The sequence below is a fragment of the Scyliorhinus torazame genome, chromosome 4, assembly GCF_047496885.1.
Source record: "Scyliorhinus torazame isolate Kashiwa2021f chromosome 4, sScyTor2.1, whole genome shotgun sequence".
Classification (NCBI taxonomy): Eukaryota; Metazoa; Chordata; class Chondrichthyes; order Carcharhiniformes; family Scyliorhinidae; genus Scyliorhinus; species Scyliorhinus torazame.
The window spans coordinates 248,848,028-248,875,280 of NC_092710.1; the positions used below are offsets into that span (position 1 = coordinate 248,848,028).

General features: G+C 47.7%; 1 protein-coding gene across 4 annotated transcripts in view; it reads right to left on the bottom strand.

Moving 5' to 3' along the window:
- Positions 1-27,253, bottom strand: part of ccnc (cyclin C) — a 65,211-nt gene that overhangs the window by 12,660 nt on the left and 25,298 nt on the right. For all 4 annotated transcript variants that reach the window (XM_072499605.1, XM_072499604.1, XM_072499607.1 and 1 more), the window contains 4 exons: positions 26,960-27,015; positions 6,555-6,590; positions 5,027-5,118; positions 1,729-1,796 (listed from right to left, as the gene is read on the bottom strand). In XM_072499605.1, the coding sequence (XP_072355706.1) occupies positions 1,729-1,796; positions 5,027-5,118; positions 6,555-6,590; positions 26,960-27,015 (252 nt within the window). The remainder of the gene's footprint in view (positions 1-1,728; positions 1,797-5,026; positions 5,119-6,554; positions 6,591-26,959; positions 27,016-27,253) is intronic.

Sequence of the window (27,253 nt, forward strand, 5' to 3'; positions counted from 1 at the left end):
GAATGGGGCGCGACAGGTGACTCGCACAAGAGCCCCAAATTAGGCTCCACGCCAAGCCGATCACAAGTCATCCAACTCGCTCTGCCCAACGAGATCTGGATGTCATCCTCGCGGGGGTAATCCAGAGCCATTAGGCTCATTTAAATAGTCGGACACTGCTTTCACCTGGCACCAGAGTCAACTGCCGCGCCTACGAGACCTTGCCAGGGTGCCATTTAGCACTGGATTCCACAAACGTAGACCAGATGTAACGGCTGGAAGATCTCGCAGGCCAGTAGAGATCCTGGGGTGATTGGGGACAGGGCAGGTACCCCTGCACCCTGTCACCTTTGGACTGTCAGGCTGGCACACTGGGTGCTGGGGCACGCATTGATTGGGCAAGGAGGGGTGCAGAGATCGAGGGTGCTGGACAAAGTGGCAGCCAATCTGCAAGAAGCTGTTCAGCAGGAAATCAATAAAGTGTGGCCTCGGCAGGGAGAAACTCCCCGAGGCCCAAAAAAACAGCAACATGCCAGTTAATAGTGGGGTAAATCTCGGCGCTGCAGCTGCTGAGTAACATCCCGCCAAATGTGCCCAAAAGCAGACTAACTTTCTTTTTGCTGAATTGCGCCTACGTAAATGACCAAGTAAATCCAGCAGTGAAATTGAGGTTTGAAGGCTCCATTTTATGCAGGCACCTCCAAACCCTGATTTGGGTTTGTGGGGATTTCTGTGGTGTCACAACATATTGTAGCTTAGCTGATCTTTAGAGTTATGAAATTAGCTCAACCTTCGCACTAGAGAGGAAAAACAGAAATGAATATGTTTTTGGAAGTTGTTTTCTTCTGTGTTCCCTAAGCTTTGCCTTTCAGAACCTGAACTACTTGACTGAGGTACGGTGAACTGCAGTTTGTCTGAAACCAAGAGATTCCAGAGATACATAATCAAATCCAGAGATCTATTTAATCTGCTCATGACTCAGTTTAGTCTCAATGTGAGAACTACAAACAAATATTATAAAATGTATCAAGGGCAGCACGGTAGCGCAGGGGGTTAGCCCTGCTGCCTCACGGGGCCAAGGTCCCAGGTTCGATCCCGGCTCTGGGTCACTGTCCATGTGGAGTTTGCACATTCTCCCCGTATTTGCGTGGATTTCGCCCCCACAACCCGAAGATGTGCAGGGTAGGTGGATTGGCCACGCTAAGTTGCCCCTTAATTGGAAAAAATGAATTGGGTCCTCTAAATATATAAAAAATTAAAAAATAATAAGTAAAATGTAACAGCTAGCTTTCAGATTTCACTTTGTTTTGTCAGCAAGTACTTATTTAATTCCATGACCAAAAAGCTATTAATGGTTAAACAATATTTTATCCCTCCCTTCACTACATTACACTATGTATCTGAACTTATTGTATTAATTTGTTTAATACAAATAGTTAAATGTTCACCGACTCGAACATAATTTACTCTTTCAAAATAAATCATGTTCCTTATTTAAACCCCAAGATTCTAATCAAAACTAAGTTTCAAATATATTAACAATTGAGTTGCAAGTTATAAAGTATAAAACACTTTTCCTATTTCCTATCGTGATGTGCTAGTGATTTTATTAGTAGCAATTTGCAGGCAACTATAAATTTCTGAACCAGGATTGAAAATATCAATTCAGAAATCATTGAAAGAATAATAAATTTAGATTTAATGATGATACTCAACAAACTTTGTCAAGTCTAATGACTGCATACTCACCCAAGGCTATCATGAATGGAGGATACATGAGGCATAGGTCTGTCCTGTAGGTGTCATTCACTATCCTCCTGTGCAGATTAAGGCACGGAATTTTACAAATGCAGCTACAAATATTTATAACTGATCTGTTTTATAAGCTAAGCAATAATATTTTCAATAAACCTTTATTCCCAAACCCAAAAGCTCATTGACAGTAATATATCTACAACTGACCTAAAAACTAATCAATTGCAGGTATGTGTTCCTGCAAGTAAGTAGCAGGTATGTAAAAAGAATGTTGCATTTATCTTTGGCTCAGTTGCGAGTAGTCTCACCTCCAGGACTGGCCCACATAATCTAGGGTGACACTTCAGTGCAATACTGAGAGGGTGCTGCATTGTTACAGATACCATCTTTCATAGGAGGCTCTGTCTGTCTGGTCGGGTGGTCGTAAAAGATCCCATGGCACTTTTCCGAAGAAGAGCAGGGAGTTTTCTCAGTGTCTTGCCGAACAGCCAATACCACCAAATCAGATTAATTGATTACTTAGCTCACTGTGTGCAAATTGGCTGCCATTATTCGCCACAAAATAGTGACTGCACTTCAAATACAATTCATTCAGTGTGAAACTCTGTAGGATATTTTAAGGATATGATAGTGGACAGACAATGGCAAACATTCAAGGAACGCATGGAAGAACTACAGCAACTGTTCATTCCTGTCTGGCACAAAAGCAAAGGGGGTAAGAGGGCCAATCCATGGCTTACAAAGGAAATTAGAAATAGTATCCGATACAAGGAAGAAGCATACAGATTGGCCACGAAAAATAATAGATCTGAGGATTGGGAGCAGTTTAGAATTCAGTAAAGAAGGACGAAGGTATTGATTAAGAAGGAGAAAGTACAGTACAAAAGGAAGCTTGCAGGAAACATTAAGACTGACACTAAGATTTTCTACAGATATGTGAAGAGAAAGAGATTGGTAAAGAGAAATGTAGGCCCCCTACAGACAGAAATGGGGGAATGCATAATAAGGGATAAAGAAATGGCTGAACAGTTGAATACATACTTTGGTTTTGTCTTCACAAATGAGAATACAAATCAGATCCCAGAAATGTTGGAGAATGAAAAGTTTAGTGAGAGAGAAGAACTGAGGGAGATCAACGTTAGTAGAGAAATGGTGCTGGGAAAACTGATGGGATTGAAGGCGAATAAATCCCCAGGACCTGAGAATCTACATTCCAGAGAGCTTAAGGAGGTGGCTCTAGAAAAAGTGGATGCATTGGTGATCATCTTCTGGGATTCTATAGACTCTGGAACTGTCCCTGCAGATTGGAGGGTAACTCACATCACTCCGATATTGAAAAAGGGAGGTAGAGAGAAAGCAGGGAATTATAGACCAGTAAGCCGAACATCGGTAGTGAGGAAAATGCTTGAATATATTATCAAGGACTTTAAAGCGGAACATTGAGAAAGCAGTGGCAGGATCAGTCAGAGTCAGCATGGATTTATGAAGGGAAAATCATGCTTGACAAATTGTTCGAATTATTTGAAGAGGTGACCAGTACAGTCGACAAGGGGCAGCCAGTCGATGTGGTATATTTGGACTTTCAGAAGGTGTTTGACAAAGTCCCGCACAAGAGATTATTGTGCAAAATTAAAGCGCATGGGATTGGGGGAAATGTATTGAAAATGGATAGAAAACTGGTTGGCAGAGAGGAAACAAAGAGTAGGGATTAATGGGTCCTTTTCAAATTGGCAGGCAGTAACTAGTGGGGTACCACAGGGAATGGTGCTGGGACCCCAGCTATTCACAATGTATATTAATGATTTGGAAGATGGAACAAAATGTAACATCTCAAAGTTTGCAGATGATACCAAATTAGGTGGGAGGATGAATTGTGACAAGGATGCAGGGATCCTACAGTAAGATCTGGACAGGTTGGGCGAGTGGGCAAATCAATGGCAGATGCAGTATAATTTGGATAAGTTTGAGGTTATTCACTTTGGAAGCAAAAACAGGAAGGCAGATTATAGCCTGAATGGTTGTAAATTGCGAAAGGGGAGTGTGCAGCGGGACCTGGGTGTCCTTGTGCACTATTCGCTGAAGGTAAGCATGCAGGCGGTAAAGAAGGCTAATGGTATGTTGGCCTTCATTGCAAGAGGTTTCGCGTATAGAAGCAGGGATGTGTTGCTGCAATTGTACAGGGTCTTGGTGAGGCCACGCTTGGAGTATTGGAGTTTTGGTCTCCTTCTCTGAGAAAGGATGTTCTTGCTCTCGAGGGAGTGCAGCGAAGGTTTACCAGACTGATTCCAGGGATGGCAGGACTGTCATATGAGGAGAGATTGACTAGGTTGTGATTGTTCTCACTGGAGTTCAGAAGAATGAGGGGTGATCTCAGAGACTTATAAAATTCTAACAGGACGAGACAGTGTAGATGCAGGGAGGATGTTACCAATGATGGGCATGTCCAGAACCAGGGGTCACAATCTGAGGATTCAGGGTAAACCATTTCAGACAGAGATATGGAGACATTTCTTCACACAAAGAGTGGTGAGCCTGTGAAATTCATTACCATAGGAAGTAGTTGATGCTAAAATATTGAATATATTCAAGAGGTGGCTGGATATAGCACTTGGGGAGAATGGGATCAAAGGCTGTGGGGAGAAAGCAGGATTAGGCTATTGAGTTGGATGATCAGCCATGATCGTGATGAATGGTGGAGCAGGCTCGAAGGGCCAAAAGGCCTCCTCCTGCTCCTATCTTCTATGTATCTATGATATGGAAGGTACTACACAAATGAAAGTCCTTTCTTCTTTACTCGTCACTGAATTCTGTTAAAGTATGCTCACTGAGTAGACAGATTGTTAATAAGATGTTCATCATTGATATTTAATATAAAACATGTAGCATACAACTTTAAGTGAAAACGTTACAAGAAATGTGACTGCTACTACAATTCTTCGGTTTTAACATACAAGTCTTTGAACTGGAGTCTAACACTACTGATGGAGAACAACTCCATTCTCTCAGCCACCCATCACAATATTACTGTTTATATATCATGTATTGGTTGTAATGAGCTTTGAGAAGTCCTGACAATGTAATAAGGCACTTTAGAAAATGTAAATTCTCTTTCCAACAGAAGCATTTTGTTGAAAGAAAAAGGAGCTGGACAAAAATTCCTAACATTTATAAATATAAACTATGAAATGAAATCAATATCCTTTAACAAAGTAAACCCAAACCAGAAATAACAACTTGTCTAATCAATTACTAGCACAGATGCATAACACGGGTACTGATCACTAGATCTTACCATGCTAATGGCAACAGCATGTCTTCTTGTCCCATATCTTGCACATACTGCAGCAACGGTCTATATGGATGGTATACTATTAGACAGCAATCCTAATAAAGGACATAAAACAGTATTAATTTATTAAGCCCGGTGGTGGCCATGTTGAGAATTTGGAGGCAGTTTCAGCAGCACATTTGGGGGTCCAAGATGATGCCAATCGGAGGGAACCATGGGTTTGAGCCTGGGGGGGATGGATGCGAGGTTTTGGGTTAGGGAAGAATAAGGGCTGGCAGAAGGTCTATTTGTGACTTTGGAGGGGCTGGAGACGAAGTATGGGGGTCTCCCCTCATGCAGGTGCAGGATTTTGTGTCTGCCTGACCTTCCCGGTGGGCACCAGACCTCCTCGTTGTTGGAGGGGGGATGTTGTCGGTGGGGGTGGGGTCAAAGCCAAGTGGGAGGAAGAGTTGGGGATGGAGCTGGAAGAGGGATTGTGGTATGAGGTGCTGCGGAGGATGAATGCCTCAACCTAGTGTGCGATGCTGGGGCTGGTTCAGGTGGTACATAAGGCGCACCTGAGGAAGTCAAGGATGAGCCGGTTGTTTGAAGGGGTGGAGGATTTGGGTGAGTGGTGCAGGAGCAGTCCAGCCAAACATGTGCATTTGTTCTGGTCCTGCCCGAAGCTGGTGAAGTTTTGGGGGTCATTCTTCAGCACCATGTTTGTGACCTCACATGTGGACATGGAGTCCAATCCCCTGGGGGCCATATTCAGGGGGTCAGACTTGCAGATAAGTGCAGGGGCAAATGTGAGTCTTTGCCTCAATGATCGCTCATAGGCGGGTCCTATTGGGGTGGAGGTCAGATTCTCTACCCTCTGCCTCGGTGTGACTGGAGGATTTAATGGAGTTCCTGTATTTGGAAAAGGTGAAATTTGCCTCGAGGGAGGCGGGTGAGGGGTTCCACAAGAGATGCGGTCTGTTTAGATTACATTTTGGAGAGCTAATTGACGCTGAAGGGTAGGAGGAGGGGAGGGGATCGTGGGGATGCTTCGGGGTTATTTCAGTTGGAAATGTTGTGTTGTGTGATTGTTAAAATGTTAACATTTGAATAAATTAAAATTTGAATAAAAATATTTTCAAAAAATTATAATTTATTAATTAGCTGGTAAACAAATCTCCAAAACAGTTTCAAAAGAAAGCAAAAACTGTACGGTGCAGTGGGTTAGCAAAATATATTTGTTTGTGGGCTCAAACTCGAATCCAGGCCAAAGTGATGGAAATCTCGTACGGTTATGGCTTGGGATTATACTTGAAATTTATTTAGCCATGTTACAGGTGGCCCAAAGTAACAGCACAAAACTATTTGCATGGAAACGCACATGACAATGTTACACTGATATTAGAATTTGGAAATGAGACAATATTACAGCAGTGTAAGTTTGTTTTACATCTACAACTGGTTAAGAGGTTTGACATTGATAAATAGGGAGGTGATCTATTTTCCAGATCCAACATCCCATGACAATATAAAAAAAAGCCAAAGCACTCACCATTAACTCTAACAAATAAAATTCACATTCCAATATCTGCAAAATATAAAATAAAAGTCTCTAATTAATAAAAGCACTTTTCAAAGATAGAAACATTTATATTATTTAGAGATTCGATAAATAGATGCTTTTTAGAAAGTATATACTATAATTGAAAACTTTTTCATTTGAACAAATAGTTAAATAATAATACAAAACAGATGCTCAAGTTACAATGTAAAAAGGGCACAATCAACAATCAAGAAATATCCAATCCTAACCTCCCAACATTAAACTGAAACCCGCCTTGACAACTGATGGAGACCAGCTCTTTAATAAAGGAAATGAATATCTGCCATCTTAGGTAGAACCCTTCTACCGACCCCCAAATGTAGAAACTCCATGAGGTCACCCAACCAGGCACAGGCACTGACCGGATTAGGAGACCTCCACCCAAGCAGAACTCACCTCTAGGCTATTAAGGAGGCAACAGAAAGGAAATCCGCCTTCACCCCAGCTGTAGCACTGCATTACCAAAACCCCCAAAATGGCCACCAGTGGACGAGGCTCTAGTTCGACATGAAGAATCTCTGATATGGGAGACCCAAAAGCTTCACATCTTGGGACACAACCAGAACATATGGGTATGATTAGCCAGTCCCCGAGAATACCAATCACACCGGTTATCCACCCCCACCCCCCCCTTCCCCTCCCCCCACCCAAAAAAACACACATCATTGTCAGATGAGCCATGTGCACCTCCTTGAACTGGATCAAACTAAGTTGAGCACAGGAGGTTGTGAAGTTGACCCTGCAAGGAATCTCGCTCCACACCTCCTCATCCAGAATAGGACCCAATTTACCCACTTATTTTACGAACAAGTCTGCAAACCTCTCCAGACCCTTCTCCTCCCATGTCCTAAGCATCGAGTCCAAGCTCGCCAGCACAACAAAATGATTACTACAGATAAGGGCCAATGACATGGTGCTGATTTAAATTGCTGTAGGTACTGCTTCCGGATTCTCAGGGTGGACACCACCACCGGATTCGAAGAAAATCTCAAAGGAGAGAACTGAAGCGAGGCAGTTACTAAAGCACCCAAACTAGACCCAAACGTGAACTCACCTCTATTTGCGTCCAAATAGAATTCGAATCACCAAGCCACCCCAGCACTTTCTCAATAATCGACAGCCCAATAATAAAACAACAAATTGGGTACAAGTAAACCACCCTACTGTCTATCCCTCTGGAGAAACACCGTATGGATCCTTGGCATCTCGTCCGCCCAAATAAAAGAGGATACCAACTTGTGAACTCTAACAAAAAAGGATTGGGGCGAAAAGGCAACATTCCAGATATGTTTCCCTTCTCGGGGAGCTTAACTAGAAAGTATTCACTCTTGTCCAAATTCAACTTGTATACAAGGGGCCAAAACTCCTAAGTAGCTTCATTATCTCATTCAGAGTGGAAACTGGGTCTGTAATATAAAGATCATCTGCGTACAAGGACACCCTGTGCTCCCTCCCTCCCGACTTATCCCCTTCCACTGGAGGATCTTAACGCTATAGCCAGTGATTCAATTACTAAAGCAAATAGAAGCTGGGAGACAATGGACATCCCTGCCTCGTACCGCTATTCAGCAGAAAATACCCAAGCTCAACTCATTAGTGGGGACACCAGCAGTGGGGGCCTTATACAGCAAAAAAATCCAAAATCAGACCCTTTTCCCCCCAAAACCAAACCACCCAAAGACGTACTCCCCCATCCACCCTTTCGAATGCTTTTTTGGCTCCATGGATATCACATGTGGTTTGTGTACAAGAGGGGGCGGGGGGTGAGAAGAGGACAATATTTAATATTCAACGTATATTGGCCGACAATTGCCGACCTTTAACGATGCCTGCCTGGTCTTCCACATTCACCTCTGGGAGAAAGGCTCCAACCGCAGCTTTACCCGTCTGTATTAACCCAAAAACATTTCATAATTTCCTCAGGGCCAAACAGCGAATCCAACTCCTCCCACCTTTCTCTCTCCACCAATGGGAAGGATAACCCATTCAAAAACTCCGCCATGATTGAACCCTCCTCCGGGGGCTCCAATCCATAGAGATCCCTATAGAATGTTTCGAAAGCCACACTGACTTTCGACGGGCAGAAACCCAAGTCCCTTACCTGTACAATCTCCTGGGAAGCAGCCTGCCGCCTCTTCTGATGGAGAAAAGGCCAGTCACCTTTTAGCTCATGTTCATAAAATGTCCCCCTCGAGTGTCACAGCTGGCTCACCGCCTTACCTGTTAATAGCAACAGCATCTGTAGCTATTTCCTACTCACAACTTTGGGGTAGGGGCAAGCGAGTACTGATGGTCAAGGTTGGAGTCCACCAGACTCTTCTGCTCCACCCTTGCAGTCCTTTCCAGGTGTGCTTTATAGGAAATTACCTCCCCCTGATAACCACTTTAAGGGCTTCCGACAGCGTGGAAAGTGAGATAGACCCTTTTGTTAAATTTGACATGCTGCCCAATGGCGGAGGATATATGTTCGCAAAATCCTTTGTCTGCCAACAACACATGTGCAACCTCCATGGCGCGCTTTGGAAGGGACCCGTCTCTAGGGCCAAAACCACAAACTGTGGAGCATGGTCCGTTACCCCACATGCTTCACCCAGGGAAGGAGGGACCTACAGCTCAAAAAGGTCAATCCATGAGTAAACCTGATGGACATAGAGAAAAAATAAAGAGAAAAATCTATGCCTCAGGTGCATCCCCCCTCCCCAAATCTGCTGCATAAAAGCCAACACCACCTTTGCCACCCTGATGGAGCCCACGACTTGGGCCTAGATCAATCCATCCTCGGATTTAGACAGAGTTTACGTTTCCCCCTCCCCGCCATTAGTAGATGCAAGTCCAAATCAGGAATGGAGGTTAGCAATCTGTTAACAAAACCCGTATCATCCCAATTTGACATATATGCAATCACTAGGACCCCAAGGTGCCCGAGAACCCACTAACAATCACATGCCTACCATTAGGATCTGCCAAGATCTCAGTGGCCACAAATTGAACTTACGGAGTGAAACATTTGACTCGCCCACCCCTTCCTCAACTCTTAACCGCAAATGAGTTTCCTGCAGAAACATCACATCAACACTCAAAACGTTTCAAGTGAACAAATACCCTCTGCTTACATTCCAGGTGACCAACTGAATGAGGGAGCCTTCCCCAAACAGATCACCCGGCCCAGCCAAAGAGTCAGCTATTTCCACCAAAAGGGGTCATCCAGCAACAGCTTAGAGAGTACATGCACCAGGCCCATCCAAGATGACCACCAATTCCACCAGCAAGATAAAGGAAAGAAAAATCTGCAACGACCGTCAGCAAACTATCCCTGCCCCCATCCCCCCCACCCCCTAAAATACCACACCCAAATATACATACAAATAACAATAAAGCAATCAAAAACTCCTAAACCCTAGTTCTACTAACCGAATCCCAAACAATTCAAAAACACTAAGCTCATTAACTAAAACCAAACTTTCTTTTTAAATTTAGAGAACCCAATTTTTTTTTTCCCAATTAAGGGACAATTTAGCGTGGCCAATCCACCTTCCCCTGCACTTCTTTGGGTTGTGGGGATGAAACCCACGCAGTCACGGGAGAATGTGCAAACTCCACACAGACAGTGACCCAGGGCCGGCATTCGAACCCTGGTCCTCCGAGGTTTAGGCAACAGTGCTAGCCAATGTGCCGCCCACTTCCAAAACCAAACTAACATAATGAGCTGTAGCAACCCCCATCACTCCGCTCCAGTTAGCTAACCTTTTAGCTAGCAGGGTGGCTCCCACCCAGGGTGAAGAAAAGTAGTGACCAAACCAAAGACAGAGCAGAACAAAACTCCTTAAAACATCCAACTCCAACAGAGAGCCATTTATTTTTCATAACGGTTATAGATGCAAAAATCAACAACCCCTGTAACATTCAGACGCCGCATCCAAATCCAACTTTCTAAACAATCAGCGTACCCAAGATCAAAGAAATATGAACATGTCCAAGGATCCCCAACAACTCCCCATATCCACTTGCCCACCCCCAATATCCAAAAATCTCTCAGAAACCACAATCAACTTGCACCCTGCCCATGTTTTTTTACAAAAGCATCTGCATTCTCCAGCGCGCCGAAAAAGTAGTATTTTGTCTGTGGCTCCAAGCCACATCGGGTACACCACTCCAAATCGATTTCCAGTCTTATACAGGAAGGCTTTAGCCCTGTTAAACGCCACCTGCTTCCTTGCATCTAGGTCGCATATTCGGTAGCTCCCGCTTAGAACGGACTTTTGGGCTCTTTTAGAGGGCCCCCATGGCACTTGTTTGACATTTCCCGGTGTGGGAAGACTGCAACATTCCCCTGACAGTGTCCCCAGGAATGGTATGTCTTTTGGTTACCAGACCCGGCAGAAACAGTAAAAGATTTGGCTGTAACTGCAGGGGAGAGAGGGGCCTCTTCCAGCATGCAGGCGGGGGAAGGGCAAGCTTAAAGCTGCAAGCTGACTTGAGGGCCTCTATTAAAGGTGAATTCTAGCAGCAGAGGGAACAACTGTGAAAAGATCTACCAAGGCCATTGAAGAAGCGGGGACGAGGCTTCCGGTGGCGGCCATGCAGGAGTAGGTCGCGCATTCGGCAGCTCCCGTCTGGAACGGACTCTCAGACCTTTTTCAGGAGTTTCCACAGACTTTTTGGGGCAGATTGGTGAAGCGAACACTGCCAAAAGGATTCCCTCTCGAGACTTCCGGTTGCGGCTATGCGGAGCTAAGTCGCACATTCGGCGGCTCCCGCAAAAACGGACTTTTGGGCTCTTTTCAGGGGCCCCAAAGGCACTTTGCGACATTTCCCGGTATGGGAAGGAATTAATAATAGCTCCCCGTCAGTATATGGCTTTAACAAGGAACGGGGCGACAAAAAAGATGGTGGTGGACCAGAAGAAGGGAGGGAAGAAGGACAAAATAGCAGCGGGCGGAGACCAGGCAGGGAGGGCGGAGGAGCAACAGGAGGGTATCCAGCGCTGCCTCAGAGAGATTAAAAAGGACCTGCTAGAGCCGATGAAGGCTTCTATTGATAAGCTGCTGGAGACACAGACGGCCCAGGGGGTGGCAATCCGAGAGGCTCGACAAAAGATCTCTGACAATGAGGATGAGATCTTAGGCCTGGCGGTAAAGGTGGAGGTGCACGAGGCGCTCCACAAGAAATGGCAGGAGCGGTTCGAGGAGATGGAGAATCGGTCGAGGCGGAAGAATCTGCGGATTCTGGGCCTCCCGGAGGGGCTGGACGTGGGGGCCTATGTGGTCTCCATGTTGAACTCGCTGATGGGAGCGGGGTCCTTCCAGGGGCCCCTGGAGCTGGAAGGGGCCTATAGACTGTTGGCAAGGAGGCCCAAGGCTAACGAGCCTCCACGGGCGGTGCTGGTGCGGTTCCATCGGTTCGTCGGTCGGGAGTGTGTGCTCAGGTGGGGCAAGGAGGAGAGGAGCAGCAGGTGGGAGAACGCGGAGGTTCGGATATATCAGGACTGGAGTGCAGAGGTGGTGAAGTGGAGGGCCGGGTACAATCGAGCGAAGGCGGTGCTGCACAGGAAGGGGGTGAAGTTTGGCATGTTGCAGCCGGCGCGACTGTGGGTTACCTACAAGGACCGGCACCATTATTTTGAGTCCGTGGAGGAGGCGTGGGCCTTTGTTCAGGCCGAGAAGTTGGACACAGATTGAGGGTCGGGATGGGCGAGGATTGTTTCCCGCGCTTCGAACGGAGGGGGAGGGGGCGAGCCTGTGGATGGGGAGCGGGAGAGGAGGGTGTGCCACACAATGGGAGGAGTCGAAGGGGAGGCGGGAGTGGCTGGGGTCAGGAGTCAGCTGACTTGCGTAAGTGCAATGGGGAGAGTAAACCTGCTAAGATGGGTCCCAGCCCCGGGGGAGGGGGAGATGCTGCTGCTAAGGTCAAGGAGGAGCTGGAGTGAGTGGGGGTGGGGGTGGGGGGGGGGGGGTTGAGACGGAGGTATGCCGCTGTGGGGAACAGGCCGGGTGTGGGGTGCGTGGGAGTGGGGCGGGTAGCCCCCTGATCCGGCTGATAACCTGTAATGTAAGGGGACTGAATGGGCCAGTTAAGCGGGCCCGTGTGTTCGCGCGCCTGAAGGGGCTCAAGGCAGATGTGGTTATGCTCCAGGAGGCACACCTGAAGGTGGCAGACCAGGTAAGACTGAGGAAAGGGTGGGTAGGTCAGGTGTTTCACTCGGGGCTAGATGCCAAAAATCGAGGGGTCGATCTTGGTGGGAAAGGTGTCATTCGAGGCGTTGAGCATTGTGGCAGATAATGGCGGTATGTACATAATGATAAGTGGTAAGTTGCAGGGAGAGGGGGTGGTACTGGTCAATGTGTATGCTCCGAACTGGGAAGATGCGGGTTTTATGCGGCGTATGTTGGGTTGGATCCCAGACTTGGAAGTGGGGGGCCTGATAATGGGGGGAGACTTGAACACGGTGTTGGATCCGGCACTGGATCGCTCCAGGTCTAGGACAGGTAGAAAGCCGGCGGCGGCTAGAGTGTTGAGGGGATTTATGGACCAAAAGGGAGGGGTGGACCCTTGGAGATTTGCAAGGCCGTGGGCTAGGGAATTTTCATTCTTCTCACATGTCCATAAGGCTTATTCTCGAATCGACGTTTTCATTTTGAGTAGGGCGCTGATTGCGAGAGTAGAGGATACCGAGTATTCGGCAATAGCCATTTCGGACCATGCCCCACATTGGGTGGACTTGGAGATGGGGGAGGAGAGGGACCAGCGCCCACTATGGCGCTTGGAGGTGGGGCTGTTGGCGGACGAGGAGGTGAGCGAGTCCAAGGAAGTATAGAGAGGTACTTGGAGACCAACGACAATGGGGAGGTCCGAGTGGGGATGGTATGGGAGGAACTGAAGGCGGTGGTGAGGGGAGAGCTGATCTCCATTAGGGCCCAAAAGGAGCGGAGGGAGAGGGAGAGGCTGGTGGGGGAGATGGTGAGGGTAGACAGGGGGTATGCGGAAAAGCCTGAGGAAGGATTGTTGAGGAAGAGGCGCAGCCGCCAGGCCGAATTCGACCTGGTGACCACCAGGAAGGCGGAGGTGCAGTGGAGGAAGGCCCAGGGGGCGGTCTACGAGTATGGGGAAAAGGCAAGCCGGATGCTGGCGCATCAGCTTCGGAAGCGGGATGCAGCTAGGGAGATCGGGGGAGTTAAGGACAGGGGAGGGAGCGTGGTGCGGAGTGGGATTGGCATCAATGGGGTCTTCAGGGACTTCTACGAGGAATTGTACCGATCCGAGCCCCCACGGGAGGGAGGGAGGGATGGGCCGTTTCCTGGACCAATTGAGGTTTCCAAAGGTGGAAGAGGGTCTGGTGGCGGGACTGGGGGCCTCGATTAGGCTGGAGGAGCTGATCAAAGGGATAGGAAGCATGCAGGCGGGGAAAGCACCGGGACCGGACGGTTTCCCGGTCGAATTCTATAAAAAATATATGGACCTGTTGGGCCCGCTGTTAGTTAGGACCTTTAATGAGGCAAGGGAGGGGGGGCTTTACCCCCGACAATGTCCCGAGCACTGATCTCCTTGATCCTGAAGCGGGACAAGGATCCCCTGCAATGTGGGTCTTACAGGCCGGTTTCCTTGCTAAATGTAGATGCCAAGGTGCTGGCGAAGGTCTTAGCCACGAGGATTGAGGATTGTGTGCCGCAGATCATCCATGAAGACCAGACAGGGTTTGTGAAGGGGACAGTTGAACGCTGAAGAGGTTCGGGTTTGGGGATTGGTTTGTCAGGTGGGTAATGCTGTTGTATGAGGTCCCGATGGAGAGTGTGGCCACAAATAGGAGGAGGTCCGAGTACTTTCGGTTGCACCGAGGGACGAGGCAGGGGTGTCCCCTGTCCCCCCTGCTCTTCGCACTGGCGATTGAACCTCTGGCTATGGCACTGAGAGAGTCGAGGAACTGGAGGGGGTTGGTGCGGGGTGGGGAGGAGCATAGGGCGTCGCTTTATGCGGACAACCTGCTGTTGTATGTGGCGGACCCGGTGGGAGGAATCATAGAATTTACAGTGCAGAAGGAGGCCATTCGGCCCATCGAGTCTGCACCGGCTCTTGGAAAGAGCACCCTACCCAATCCCACACCCCCACCCTATCCCCATAATCCAGTAACCCCACCCAACGCTAAGGGCAATTTTGGACACTAAGGGCAATTTAGCATGGCCAATCCACCTAACCTCCACATCTTTGTAGGTAATGCCAGGGGTAATGAGGATCCTTAGGGAATTCGGAGACTTTTCGGGGTACAAGCTCAATATGGGGACGAGCGAGCTGTTCGTAGTTCAGCTAGGGGACCAGGAGAGGGGGATTGGCGAGCTCCCACTAAAAAGGGCGGAGAGGAGCTTCAGATATTTGGGGGTCCAGGTGGCCAGGATCTGGGGGGCCCTGCATAGGCTTAACTTTACAAGGCTGGTGGAGCAAATGGAGGAGGAGTTCAAGAGGTGGGACGCGTTGCCGCTGTCCCTGGCGGGTAGGGTGCAGTCAATCAAAATGACGGTGCTCTCAAGGTTTTTGTTCCTGTTCCAGTGCCTCCCCGTGTTTATCCCGAAGGCTTTTTTCAGGCGGGTTAACAGGAGTATAATGGGGTGTGTGAGCGCGAGGGACTCCGAGGGTGAGAAGGGTGTTCCTGGAGCGAAGTAGAGATAGGGGGGTCTGGCGCTGCCCAACCTCTGTGGGTACTACTGGGCCGCCAATGCGAAGATGGTGCGCAAGTGGGTGATGGAGGGGGAGGGGGCTGCATGGTACTTACAGATAAGGGTCTCAGATTCCGTCAACGAACCCGGTCTTCAACTTTCTTTGCCCAGGTGCTTCTGGGCATTTCCCTTATTTGGGCACCTTATACCAACAATCAATTGGGACTTTTAAGCAAAAGTACCCCCAGAAACTGTGCGAAAAAGGCTAAAAAATTAAAGTACCCTGGCAGTAACCACCTACTGTGCAACTCCCCCCTACACACCGGAAGTTCTAAATATATGCTTTTAAACGCCTTGGTGGCTACAGCCTAATGTGTAGCTGAATATTATTTATTTTTTTTTAAAAATATTTTTATTAAAGGTTTTTAACAACACAATTTTTTCCCCTTACAAACAATAACCCCCCCCGCCGAATATTATTTTTAGAACGAAAACAGAAAGGATAGGTAACAATAAGCATTTTAAAAGCCACTGTGATCAGAAATTATTCCACTCACTCTTGTTTATCAGGTGTCTATTTCTGGAGCAGTGTTAGAAGTGGAGCAGAATAGGTAAGAAATTCACACACAAGCACAGCACAGTAGTACTTGTTTAGGAACAAAACTGATAAGAGGACTGGGTGCAGGTATTTCGCCAGCACTCACTAATACAACTGATTACACCCCAGGGGGATCGAAAAGAATGGGAAAAAAATTCACAAAATAAAGATATTTTATTTTTTATCTTCATTTTAAGAATTAGTTTGGCAATGACAAACTGAACAAATCATATCCTTCACACCAAGTAGCAAGACAGAACAACAAAAAAAACCTCTTGACACGGTCCCCACCAACTGCAACAGCAATTTTCAAAGTAGCATATTGCACCATATTGGCTAGAGATCAAAATTTGAATCTCAAACACTCAGCACAATATTTACTTTTATAAAGTGCTATTAATATAGTATAAAGTTTCACGGTGCATCAAGAAACTTGACACAGAGCCGCACAATGAGATGTTAGGACACATGGTTAATGATGTAGGTCTAAAGAAATGTCCTAAAGGAGAAAAGGCGTGAGGCAGAGAGGTTTAGGGAGGGAATTCAAGAAAGCACAGCAGACAATGCAGCAGCGATTAAAATTGGCATAGTTTTTAAATTGGCCATAATTAATAATTTAAGTAACAGAAAATGATGAAAACACTCAACATTTCTGGAAAGAGTTAACATTTCAGATCAACGATCTAATGAAAGGGGACTGACATGAAATGTTAACTCAGTTTCTCTCTTCACAGATGCTGCCTCACCTTCCGAGTATTTCTAGCTTTTTAGCATCCTCAATATTTTGCCTTTGTAACATTTTAACTACATTCCTTTATGTGTTTTCTTCTGGCTCTTTAATTGTTCATATAAGAGTAATTGTTATTTTATCCTATTAAATCCCAACTCCCTCACAAAACAACTCCTTCATTCTAGGAATCAGAACAGTGAGTAGTCTTTGAACTGCTTCCAATGTAAATGTAACATTGTCTCCCTCACCTTTTTTTAAAAATTTGTTTATTCCAAATTTTCAACCAAACACTCCAGAAAGGAAAAAGAAAAAGAAAATTGTACATAGGAAATCAAACAGAGATACATTAACCCCATTTAACAAATAAATACAAAAAAAGTGGGGGAAACGCCCCCCTTTCAACAAGAACATAAACCAAACCCCCCCCCCCCCGCCCCCGGGATGCTGCTGTTTCGACCTCCACCTAGCGTTCCGCAAGAAAGTCTAGGATTGGTTGCCACCGCCTGGAGAACCCCTGCACAGACCCTCTCAAGGCAAACTTTATCCTCTCCAACTTAATGAACCCTGCCATGTCATTGATCCAAGCTTCTACGCTCGCGGGCTTCACATCTCTCCACATTAGTAGGATCCTCCGCCAGGCTAACAGGGACGCAAAGGCCAGAACTCCAGACTCTTTCTGCTCCTGCACTCCCATCTCGTCCGATTCCCCAAATAGTCCTATCCCCCAGCTCGGCTTGACCCGGGTGTTCACAACTTTAGACATAGCCCTCGCAAAGCCCCTCCAACGCCGGGCATGTCCAGAACATATGGGCGTGATTTTCTGGGCTCCCCGAACATCTCAAACATCTGTCCTCCACCCCAAAAAACCTACTCATCCTCGCCCCGGTCATATGCACCCTATGTACTACTTTGAACTGTATTTGACTGAGCCTGGCGCAAGAGGAGGAGGAATTGACCCTGCCCCGGACATCGGCCCACAGGCCCTCATCCAGCTCCTCCCCAAGCTCCTCCTCCCACTTGCCCTTCAACTGCTCCACCGAGGCCTCCTCCGTTTCCTGCAGCTCCTGATAAATCGCCGAGACCTTGCCTTCAACCCATACACCCAAAATCACCCTGTCCTGAATCCTTTGTGCTGGAAGTAGCGGAAATTCCCTCACCTGCCATCTCACAAACGCCCTCACTTGCATATATCTAAAAGCGTTTCCGGGAGGCAACCCAAATCTCTCCTCCAGCGCCCCCAGGCTAGCAAAAGTCCCATCTATGAACAGGTCCTCTATCCTTTTAATTCCTGCCCGCTGCCAACTTCGGAACCCCCCATTCATCCTGCCTGGCACAAACCTATGATTATCCCGTATTGGGGACCAAACCGAGGCCCCCACCTCACCCCTCGCCTCCACTGCCCCCAGATCTTCAATGTCGCCGCCACCACCAGGCTCGTGGTGTACCGTGTCGGCAGTAGCGGCAGCGGTGACATCACCAGCGCCCTCAAGCTAGTACCCACACAGGACGCCACCTCTAGCCTCTTCCACGCCACCCCCTTGCACTCAATTACCCATTTACGGATCATCGCCACATTCGCTGCCCAATAATAACCACACAGATTCGGCAGCGCCAGCCCGCCCCTGTCCCGACTGCGCTCCAGAAACACCCTCTTCACCATCGGGGTCCATGGGCACTTGCTTGCCCATACAAACCCCATAATACTCCTGCTTACCCACTTGAAAAAAGCCTTGGGGATTAGGATGGGCAGGCACTGGAACACGAACAAGAACCTCGGGAGGACCGTCATCTTGACCGACTGCACCCTACCCGCCAGGGAAAGCGGCAACACACCCCATCTCCTAAAGTCTTCCTCCATCTGGTCCACCAACCGTGCCAAATTAAGCTTACGCAGGGCCCCCCAGCTCCTAGCTACCTGGATACCCAGGTATCGAAAGCTCCTCTCTGCCCCCTTTCCTGCACTACAAAGAGCTCACTCTTCCCCACGTTGAGCTTGTAGCCCGAAAAGTCCCCAAACTCCCCAAGGATCCGCATAACCTCCGCCATCCCCTCCACTGGATCTGCAATATATAACAGGTCATCAGTACACAACGACACCCGGTGTTCCTCCCCTCCACGGACCAACCCCCTCCAGTTCCTAGACTCACTTAATGCCATGGCCAGCGGCTCAATTGCCAGCGTGAACAGCAAAGGGGACAGGGGACACCCCTGTCTCGTCCCCCGGTACAATCTGAAATATTCCGATCTCCGCCGGTTCGTAACACGTTCACCGCCGGGGCCCTATATAACAACCTGACCCACCCTATGAACCCTTCCCCGAACCTGCTAAGCACTTCCCATAGGTACTCCCACTCCACCTGATCAAAGGCCTTCTCCATAGTCCATAGACGCCACCACCTCCGCTTCCCCCCCCATAATCACGTTCAGGAGCCTCCGCACATTCGCATTTAACTGCCTGCCCTTCACGAACCCCGTCTGGTCCTCATGTATCACTCCCGGGACACAATCCTTAGTCCTCGCAGCGAGGACCTTCGCCAGCAACTTGGCATCTACGTTAAGGACCGCAGTGCAGTGGGTCCTTGTCCCGCTTGAGAAACAGCGAGATCAGCGCCCGAGACATTGTCGGGGGCAGAGTCCCTTCCTCTCTTGCCTCATCGAAGGTTCTCACCAGCAACGGGCCCTAACAGATCCACATACTTCCTATAAAATTCAACCGGGAACCCATCCGGTCCCGGGGCCTTGCCCGCCTGCATGCTCCCCAATCCCTTAAACAGCTCCTCCGGCCCAATCGGGACCCCCAGGCCAGCCACCTGCTCTTCCTCCACCCTCGGGAACCTCAGTTGAGCCAAGAACTGCCGTATCCCCTCTCACCCCACCGGGGGCTCAGACTTGTACAGGTCCCCATAGAAATCCCCAAATACCTCATTTATTTTAACTGCACTCCGCACCGTATTTCCCCCCCATCCCCTATTCCTCCAATCTCCCTCGCCGCCTCCCTCTTACGTAGCTGATGTGCCAGCATCCGACTCGCCTTCTCCCCATACTCATATACTGCCCCCTGCATTTTCCTCCACTGAGCCTCTGCCTTCCCCATGGTCAATAAATCAAATTCCATTTGGAGGTTCCGTCGCTCCCTCAGCAGCCCCTCTTTAAGGGCCTCTGCAAAGCTCCTGTCCACCCTCATTATCTCAACCTCTCCCTCTCCATCCCCTCTCTCTTCTCCCTGTGAGCCCTAATTGAAATTAGCTCTCCCCTAACCACCGCCTACAGCGGCCTCCCAAACCACACCCACCTGCACCTCCCCATTATCATTGGCCTCTATGTATCTCTGAATGCACCCTCAGACCCGCCCACAAACCTCCTCATCCACCAACAGTCCCACATCCAGGCGCCACAGCGGGCGCTGGTCCCTCTCCCCCAACTCCAACTCCACCCAGTGCGGGGCGTGGTCCGAAATCGCTATAGCCGAATATTCCGTTCCCTCCACTCTTGGGATCAGTGCCCTACTCATCACAAAGAAGTCTATCAGTGATTAGGCCTTCTATACATGGGAGAAAAAAAAGAGAACTCTCTGGCCACCGGCCTGGCAAACCTCCACTCCCCCCATCTGGTCCATAAACGCCCTTAGCACCCTGGCCGCAGCTGGTCTCTTACCCGTCCTTGGCCGGGATCGGTCCAATGCTGGGTCCAGAGACTCAAGACTAATGCTCTGGTGACCCTGGGCACCATTGTAGATGGTGAAATATGAATTAAATAAAAACCTGGAATTAAGTCCAACAACAATCATGAAATAGTTCTCAATTGTTGTAAAAACCCATCTGGTTCACTACTGCCCTTTAGGGAAGTAAATCTGCCAGCCAATAGCCTACATGCGACGCCAAATCCATTGCAATCTGATTGAATTTCAGATGCCATCTGAAATGGAGGGTAGATAGGGATGGGCAATAAATACCGACTCAGCCAGCGATGACAGTCATAGATGTTTACAGCATGGAAACAAGCCCTTCGGGCCAGCTTATCCATGCCGCCCAGTTTCTATCACAAAGCTAGTCCCACTTGCCCACATTTGGCCAATAGCCCTCTGTACCCACCCTGCCCATGTAACTGACTAACTGCTTTTTAAAAGACACAATCATACCCACCTCTACCACTGCCTCTGGCAGCCCATTCTAGATGCTCACCACCCTCCGTGTGAAGAAATTTCCCCTCTGGTCTCTTTTGTACCTCTCCCCTTCAACCTATTCAAACTGTCAATTCCATTCGCCTTCCTCAATATTTGCTGTAATTGCATGATTTCTGTACAAGGATACCCAGACCCCTCTGTACTGCAGCATTTTGCAGTTTCTCTCCATTCAAATAATATTTTGCTTTTCTACTTGTCCCATCTTGAGTTTTCCCACATTATATTTATCTGCCAAATATTTGCCTATGTACATAACCTATATCTATTTCCCTTTGCAGACCATTTATATCCTTCTCACAATTTGTTTCCCAACTCTCTTGCATATTTGGTGCCTACACATCCAAGTTATTAATATAGATCAGGGCTGCCCAGACTTTAGTGACATCCTAAAATGATCTACCTGCATGGTCTTCCCACCACCCCCCACAGGGACATTCAAACATGTTGCACAATATAGGCCGTATACTAAAAAGAAAAATGCACCAAGAATACAATGCAAATAATTCCTCCCCTAAAGGGCATTAGCAAAGCAGGTGGACTTTTACAACAATCTGGTTCTGTTGTGGCTAACGGGTCCAGAATTTTAACTTAGTTGAATTCATTGAATTTAACTTCTGAAACTGCATGATGGGATTTAAACTCTTGTCCTCCAGATCATTGAGCCAACCTTTAGATTACAAATCGTGTGACATAACATAATCGTCTGTACCCTAAATAGCAAAGGTTTAACGTTGTGCAACATTCCGTTGGCACTTAATCTACGGGCCCAGGATGTCTTTTATTTTAAACATGAATATGAATAAAGTGAGGATAGTTTTGTGTTGTAGATCCTTACTCACTAGGAACTGAATTGAGACCCAAGGATAACAATCTTACAATAACACAGTATTGGCTTCTTGTATCGCACAAGACTTTTGCAGTCAACAGGGATAGGTAGGAGTTACATTTCATCAGCCTGGGCAAAACAACAAAAGTATCTAATTTAGTTTCTATTGGATCATCATATAAAGTTTACTCTTTCCACAGAGAAAGCATGCACCACGCATGCGCTGACTCTGCACACGAAGTGCACAGCAAGCAAACACATACATGCGCCGAGTGCAACGAGATTCCATTTGCCTTGATCAACATTTTGGGCACCTCGGATATAGATCAGAAATAGTTTAAACTCCAGCATTGACCCCTGTGGCACTCCTACATATGACCCATTAATCCCAACTGTTTCTTATTAGTTGGTCAGTCCTCTATTTATGATAAACCCCAAAAACTGTAAGGTCTAATATTGTATAGCAACCCATCATGCGGCACCTTATCAAATGTCTTTTGGAAATTCAGATGTCTTTTGGAAATTCAGATTGACTACATCTACTGGTTCCCCTTTATCCATCCTGCTTGTTAAATCTTCAAAAGAATTTGAATAAATTCGTCAAACACAATTTCCCTTTCACAAAACCAGGTTGAAAATGGCTGAATGTATTATGATTTTCTAAATGACCTGCTACTACTTCCTTAATAAAGGATTCTGGAATATTCCCAATGACAGAATTTAGACAAACTGGCCAATATTTTCCAGATTCCCATCTCGAATAGCAGAATGACATTTTCTGTTTCCTAATCTACTCGAACCTTGCCAGAATCTAGGGAATTTTGAACAATGCAAATTGATGCATTCTCTATTTAAACTATTAATGCTACTTCTTTTAAGATCCTAGAATGCAGGCCATTAGGTCCAGGATATTCCCATTACTTTTTCCTAGTGCTAAATTACTCCCTCCATCTGCCTCTTAATTTTCTACTATTCTTGGAATGCTTTTGTGTCTTCTACGGAGCAGATACAAAATACTTGTTCAAAGTATTTCCTTTTCTCCCCATTATTAATTCTCCAGTCTCATCCTCCAAGGGGCTAACACTTACTTTAGCTACTCTTTTCCTTTTTATATACCTCTAGAATTTTTTTGCTGTCTGGTTAAGACAGATGCAGAAGTTCTTCTCTCAAGAGAAGAAGTTCACCTGAGGAAGGAGCAGCGCTCCGAAAGCTAGTGACATCGAAACAAACCTGTTGAACTTTAACCTGGTGTTGTAAGACTTCTTACTGTGCTCAAGAGAGCCGTTAGTCTTTGAAATTCTCTTCCACAGAGAGCAATGGAGTCTGGTCATTTAATATGTTCAACACTGAATTAGACACATTTTTAATTTACAAGGGAGTCAAGGGTTATGGGAGCAGGCAAGAAAATGGACTTACGGTCAGTCAGATCAGACATTTTCTAACTGAATGATGGAGTAGGCTCACAAATTTCCAAGCTCAAAGCTAATTCAGAGAGGAGTGTGAACCTTGCACTCGTCAGCTCACGCAATAGCAGAATGGGAAGCGGACACGGTATGTGCTTCCGGGCAGGATTGTAGCCCAACCGCGATTTCATGCTGCCTGGCCAATATGAAACACACGCTGAGAAAGACTCTGCGCGATTGGGAGAGGGGGTAGTGGAGACAAGGATGGGTGCAAGGGAAGTGAGGATGTAGGTGGGCACTCCTGGAAGCCGGAGTGTTGCTTTGGAACTGCCTTCTTTTATTTTATTTAACACCGGACATTTTATCCCGCCCTAGGTGGAGTTTGTAGTGAAATCGTGAAAGCCATCTGCCGATTCACCGTTGGTGGATGTGCCAAAGTGGACAGGCCACCTTGAAATTGCTGATAATTGGCTCTTCAATAGGCTTAGTTGCTCACTTAATTGTCAGTAGCTTTGCTTCCAACTCCTGCGCACACCCGCCGACCATAAAGCTGTGCACGAGTGCAATGTTGTCAGGACACTCGCCCAATTTCTCACAATTCTGGGTCAGGGGCATGCCTGCACATTCAATATAAAATTCTGGCCATGGTATAGGGGACTCAGATGGTATTTTTGCTGTGGACTTAAGTGTTTAGTCAGGAAGAAGAGCACTTAGGGAAAACTTGTATGGGGATAGTGAAAATATGACAAAAGTGTGAGATTGGGAGGCTGAATGGTGTCAGAGTAAAGTGAAAATGGAAGAAGGATTTGGGGGGGGTGGGATGTCAGCACCCAAGAGTTGCTGGAGCTTATAATCCATGACATCTGAAAAGGGAAAAAAGGGACTTCAGGTTATGGCTATGCGGAGCTAAGTCGCACATTCGGCAGCTCCTGCAAAAAACGGACATTTGGGCTCTTTTCAGGTCCCCCAACGGCACTTTTTCGACATTTCCCGCGGTGGGAAGGAGAGTACAATAGTTCCCCGACAGTATATGGCTTTTACCAGGAGCGGGGCGACTAAAAAAGTGGTGGTGGGAAGAAGAACAAAATGGCGGCATGCAGAGACCAGGCAGCGTGGATGCAGTGGGCGCAGGAGGGTATCCAGCGCTGCTTTAGGGAGATTAAAGCGGACCTGCTTGAACCGATGAAGGCTTCTATTGATAAGCTGCTGGAGACACAGACGGCCCACGGGGTGGCGATGCGCGAGGCCCGGCAAAAGATCTCCGACAACGAGGACGAGATCTTAGGCCTGGCGGTAAAAGTGGAGGCGCACGAGGCGCTCCACAAGAAATGGCAGGAGCAGTTCGAGGAGATGGAGAATCGGTCGAGGCGGAAGAATTTGCGGATTCTGGGCCTCCCGGAGGGGCTGGACGTGGGGACTTTTGTGGTCACCATGTTGAACTCGCTGATGGGAGCTGGAAGGGGCCTATAGAGTGTTGGCGAGGAGGCCCAAGGCTAACGAGCCGCCACAGGCGGTGCTGGTGCGGTTTCATTGGTTCGCTGATCGGGAGTGTGTGCTCAGGTGGGCCAAGAAGGAGAGGAGCAGCAGGTGGGAGAATGCAGAGGTTCGAATATACCAGGACTGGAGTGCGGAGGTGGCAAAGAGGAGGGCCGGGTACAATCGAGCGAAGGCGGTGCTGCACAGGAAGAGGATGAAGTTTGGCAAGTCGCAGCCGGCGCGACTGTGGGTCACCTACAAGGACTGGCATCATTATTTTGAGTCTCCGGAGGAGGCGTGGGCCTTTGTTCAGGCCGAGAAGTTGGACACAGATTGAGGGTCGGGATGGGCATTTGGGGATTGCGGTTGATATGTTACTTTTTGAGGGGGGGTTCCTTTGCTTTTGTTTTTCTTTTTCCTTTCTGGTTCGGTGAGGGTGGTTAGGGCGGGTTCTTGGAGGGGGGGTAAGCAAATGGAACAGGGGTGGATGGCCGGCAGTGAGATGGAGGCCTGAGTCGGGGGTGAGGGGACTGGGCCTGTAAAAGGAGCTGCATCAGAGGTGGCGGGGCAGGTGGAAAGCGCGGGTTTTTTCACGCGCTGAAGACTGGAGGGGGCGGGGCAGCGAGGGTTGTTTCCCGCGCTTGGGATGGAAGGGGGAGGGGGAGAGCCTGCGGATGGGGAATGGAAGAGGAGGGTGCGTCACACAATGGAAGAGTCGAAGGAGAGGCGGGAGTGGCCGGGGTCAGCAGGAGTCAGCTGACTTGCAGAAGTGCAATGGGGGGAGTAAAGCAGCTAGGATGGGTCCTAGCCGGGGGGTGGGGGGAATCGAGTTGCTGCTATGGTCAAGGGGGAGCTGGAGCGAGTGGGGGGGAGGGGGGTCGAGACGGGGGTCTGCCGCCGTGGGGAACGGGACGGGTGTGGGGTGCGGGCACGTGGCTGGCCGAGGAGGGGTCATGGCTAGTTGGCGGTGGGGGGGGGGGGGGGGGTGGCGGGTAGCCCCCTGATCCGGCTGATAACCTGGAATGTAAGGGGACTGAACGGGCCGGTCAAGCAGGCCCGCGTGTACGCGCACCTGAAGGGGCTGAAGGCGGATGTGGTTATGCTCCAGGAGACACACCTGAAGATGGCAGACCAGGTAAGATTGAGGAAAGGGTGGTTAGGTCAGGTGTTTCAAAAATGCCAAAAATCGAGGGGTGGCGTTCTTGGTGGGAAAGAAGGTGTCATTCGAGGCGTCGAGCATTGTGGCAGACAATGGTGGTAGGTACGTAATGGTTAGTGGTAAGCTGCAGGGAGAGAGGGTGGTACTCGTCAATGTGTATGCCCCGAACTGGGACGATGCGGGTTTTATGCGGTGCATGTTGGGTCGGATCCTAGACTTGGAAGTGGGGGATCCGGCACTGGATCGCTCCAGGTCTAGGACGGGTAGGAAGCCCGCGGCGGCTAAAGTGCTGAGGGGGTTTATGGACCAGATGGGAGAGGTGGACCCTTGGAGATTTGCAAGGCCGGGGCTAGGGAATTTTCATTCTTCTCACATGTCCATAAGGCTTATTCCCGGATCAACTTTTTTATTTTGAGCAGGTCGCTGATAGCGAGAGTAAAGGATACCGAGTACTCGGCAATAGTCATTTTGGATCACATTGGGTGGAGTTAGAGCTGGGGGAGGGGGAGGACCAGCGCCCGCTGTGGCGCTTGGAGGTGGGGCTCTTGGCGGACGAGGAGGTGAGTGAGTGGGTCCGAGGAAGCATAGAGAGGTATGGAGTGGTGCTTTTTTGGACTGTGTTTTGTACTTAACCCTTTTGGGTTCCTTTTTCATTTTGTTATTGATATTTTATGAAAACCTTAATAAAAATTTTTTTTTTTTTTTTTTAAAAGAGGGAAAAAAGCTTTTCATTAAAGCACCAGATAAAGCAAAAGATGAAGTGGAACTGTGGATCTGGACAACTAAAATAGATCTAGTCAGTGTTGCAGAAGATGGCTATGAACATTTATTTTGTATTAATGGAAATTAATTGCTTTAAGAATAAAGCAGGGTTGTTTTTTTTTTTTTTTATACATTCAACGGAATAAAACAAAAATGAGCAATATTTTCCTGAAAGGGAAATGAATTTTAAAGTTTGAAGTGTTAGAAGTGGAGAAGGCAGAATGCTAAAGTTTGTGGTGATGAAATGTCTGGAGAACTTGGGCATTTCACATAGGAATTCTCAATTTAACAAATACATCCAAAATATGCAAGGGTGCCCAACCTCATACACTCCATCCTGTTAATATAATTATTTCCATCGGCTGTCGTATGAAGCATGAACGGCATGTAACAAGCTCCTGCAATATGGTGACATCTTAAAATCCTTCCACAATCAATCACCTCTTCAATGGTCAGGCAAAGCAAAGATATTATAGATAAAGAAAAGCCAGATCTTTAGCTCCATTTTGGCTAGTATCATGATACAAGTTTATAATAGTAATTATGTTCCATTAAAAAAAATTGATACTTACATGGTTCATTCTGTAGGGAAATTCCTTAGGAAATGCATAAGAAAACCTGGTTTTCACTACATTGTAAAAGAAAAGTGTCCAAATTAAAAAAAAACTCAAGTCCAAAAGATTTACATGAATGTTTGCAGCATACATGTTCTCTTCAGTTATTTTGTGCTCACAAATGACGTTTGAAGGAGTAGATAACCAGAAAAATGAATTATTCCATTGCATGAGATACAGAAGATGAAATTATGCTTTTCAGAAACAAAGTCTTTAGCATTCCACAAATGATAGGGGCTTTTCACAGTAACT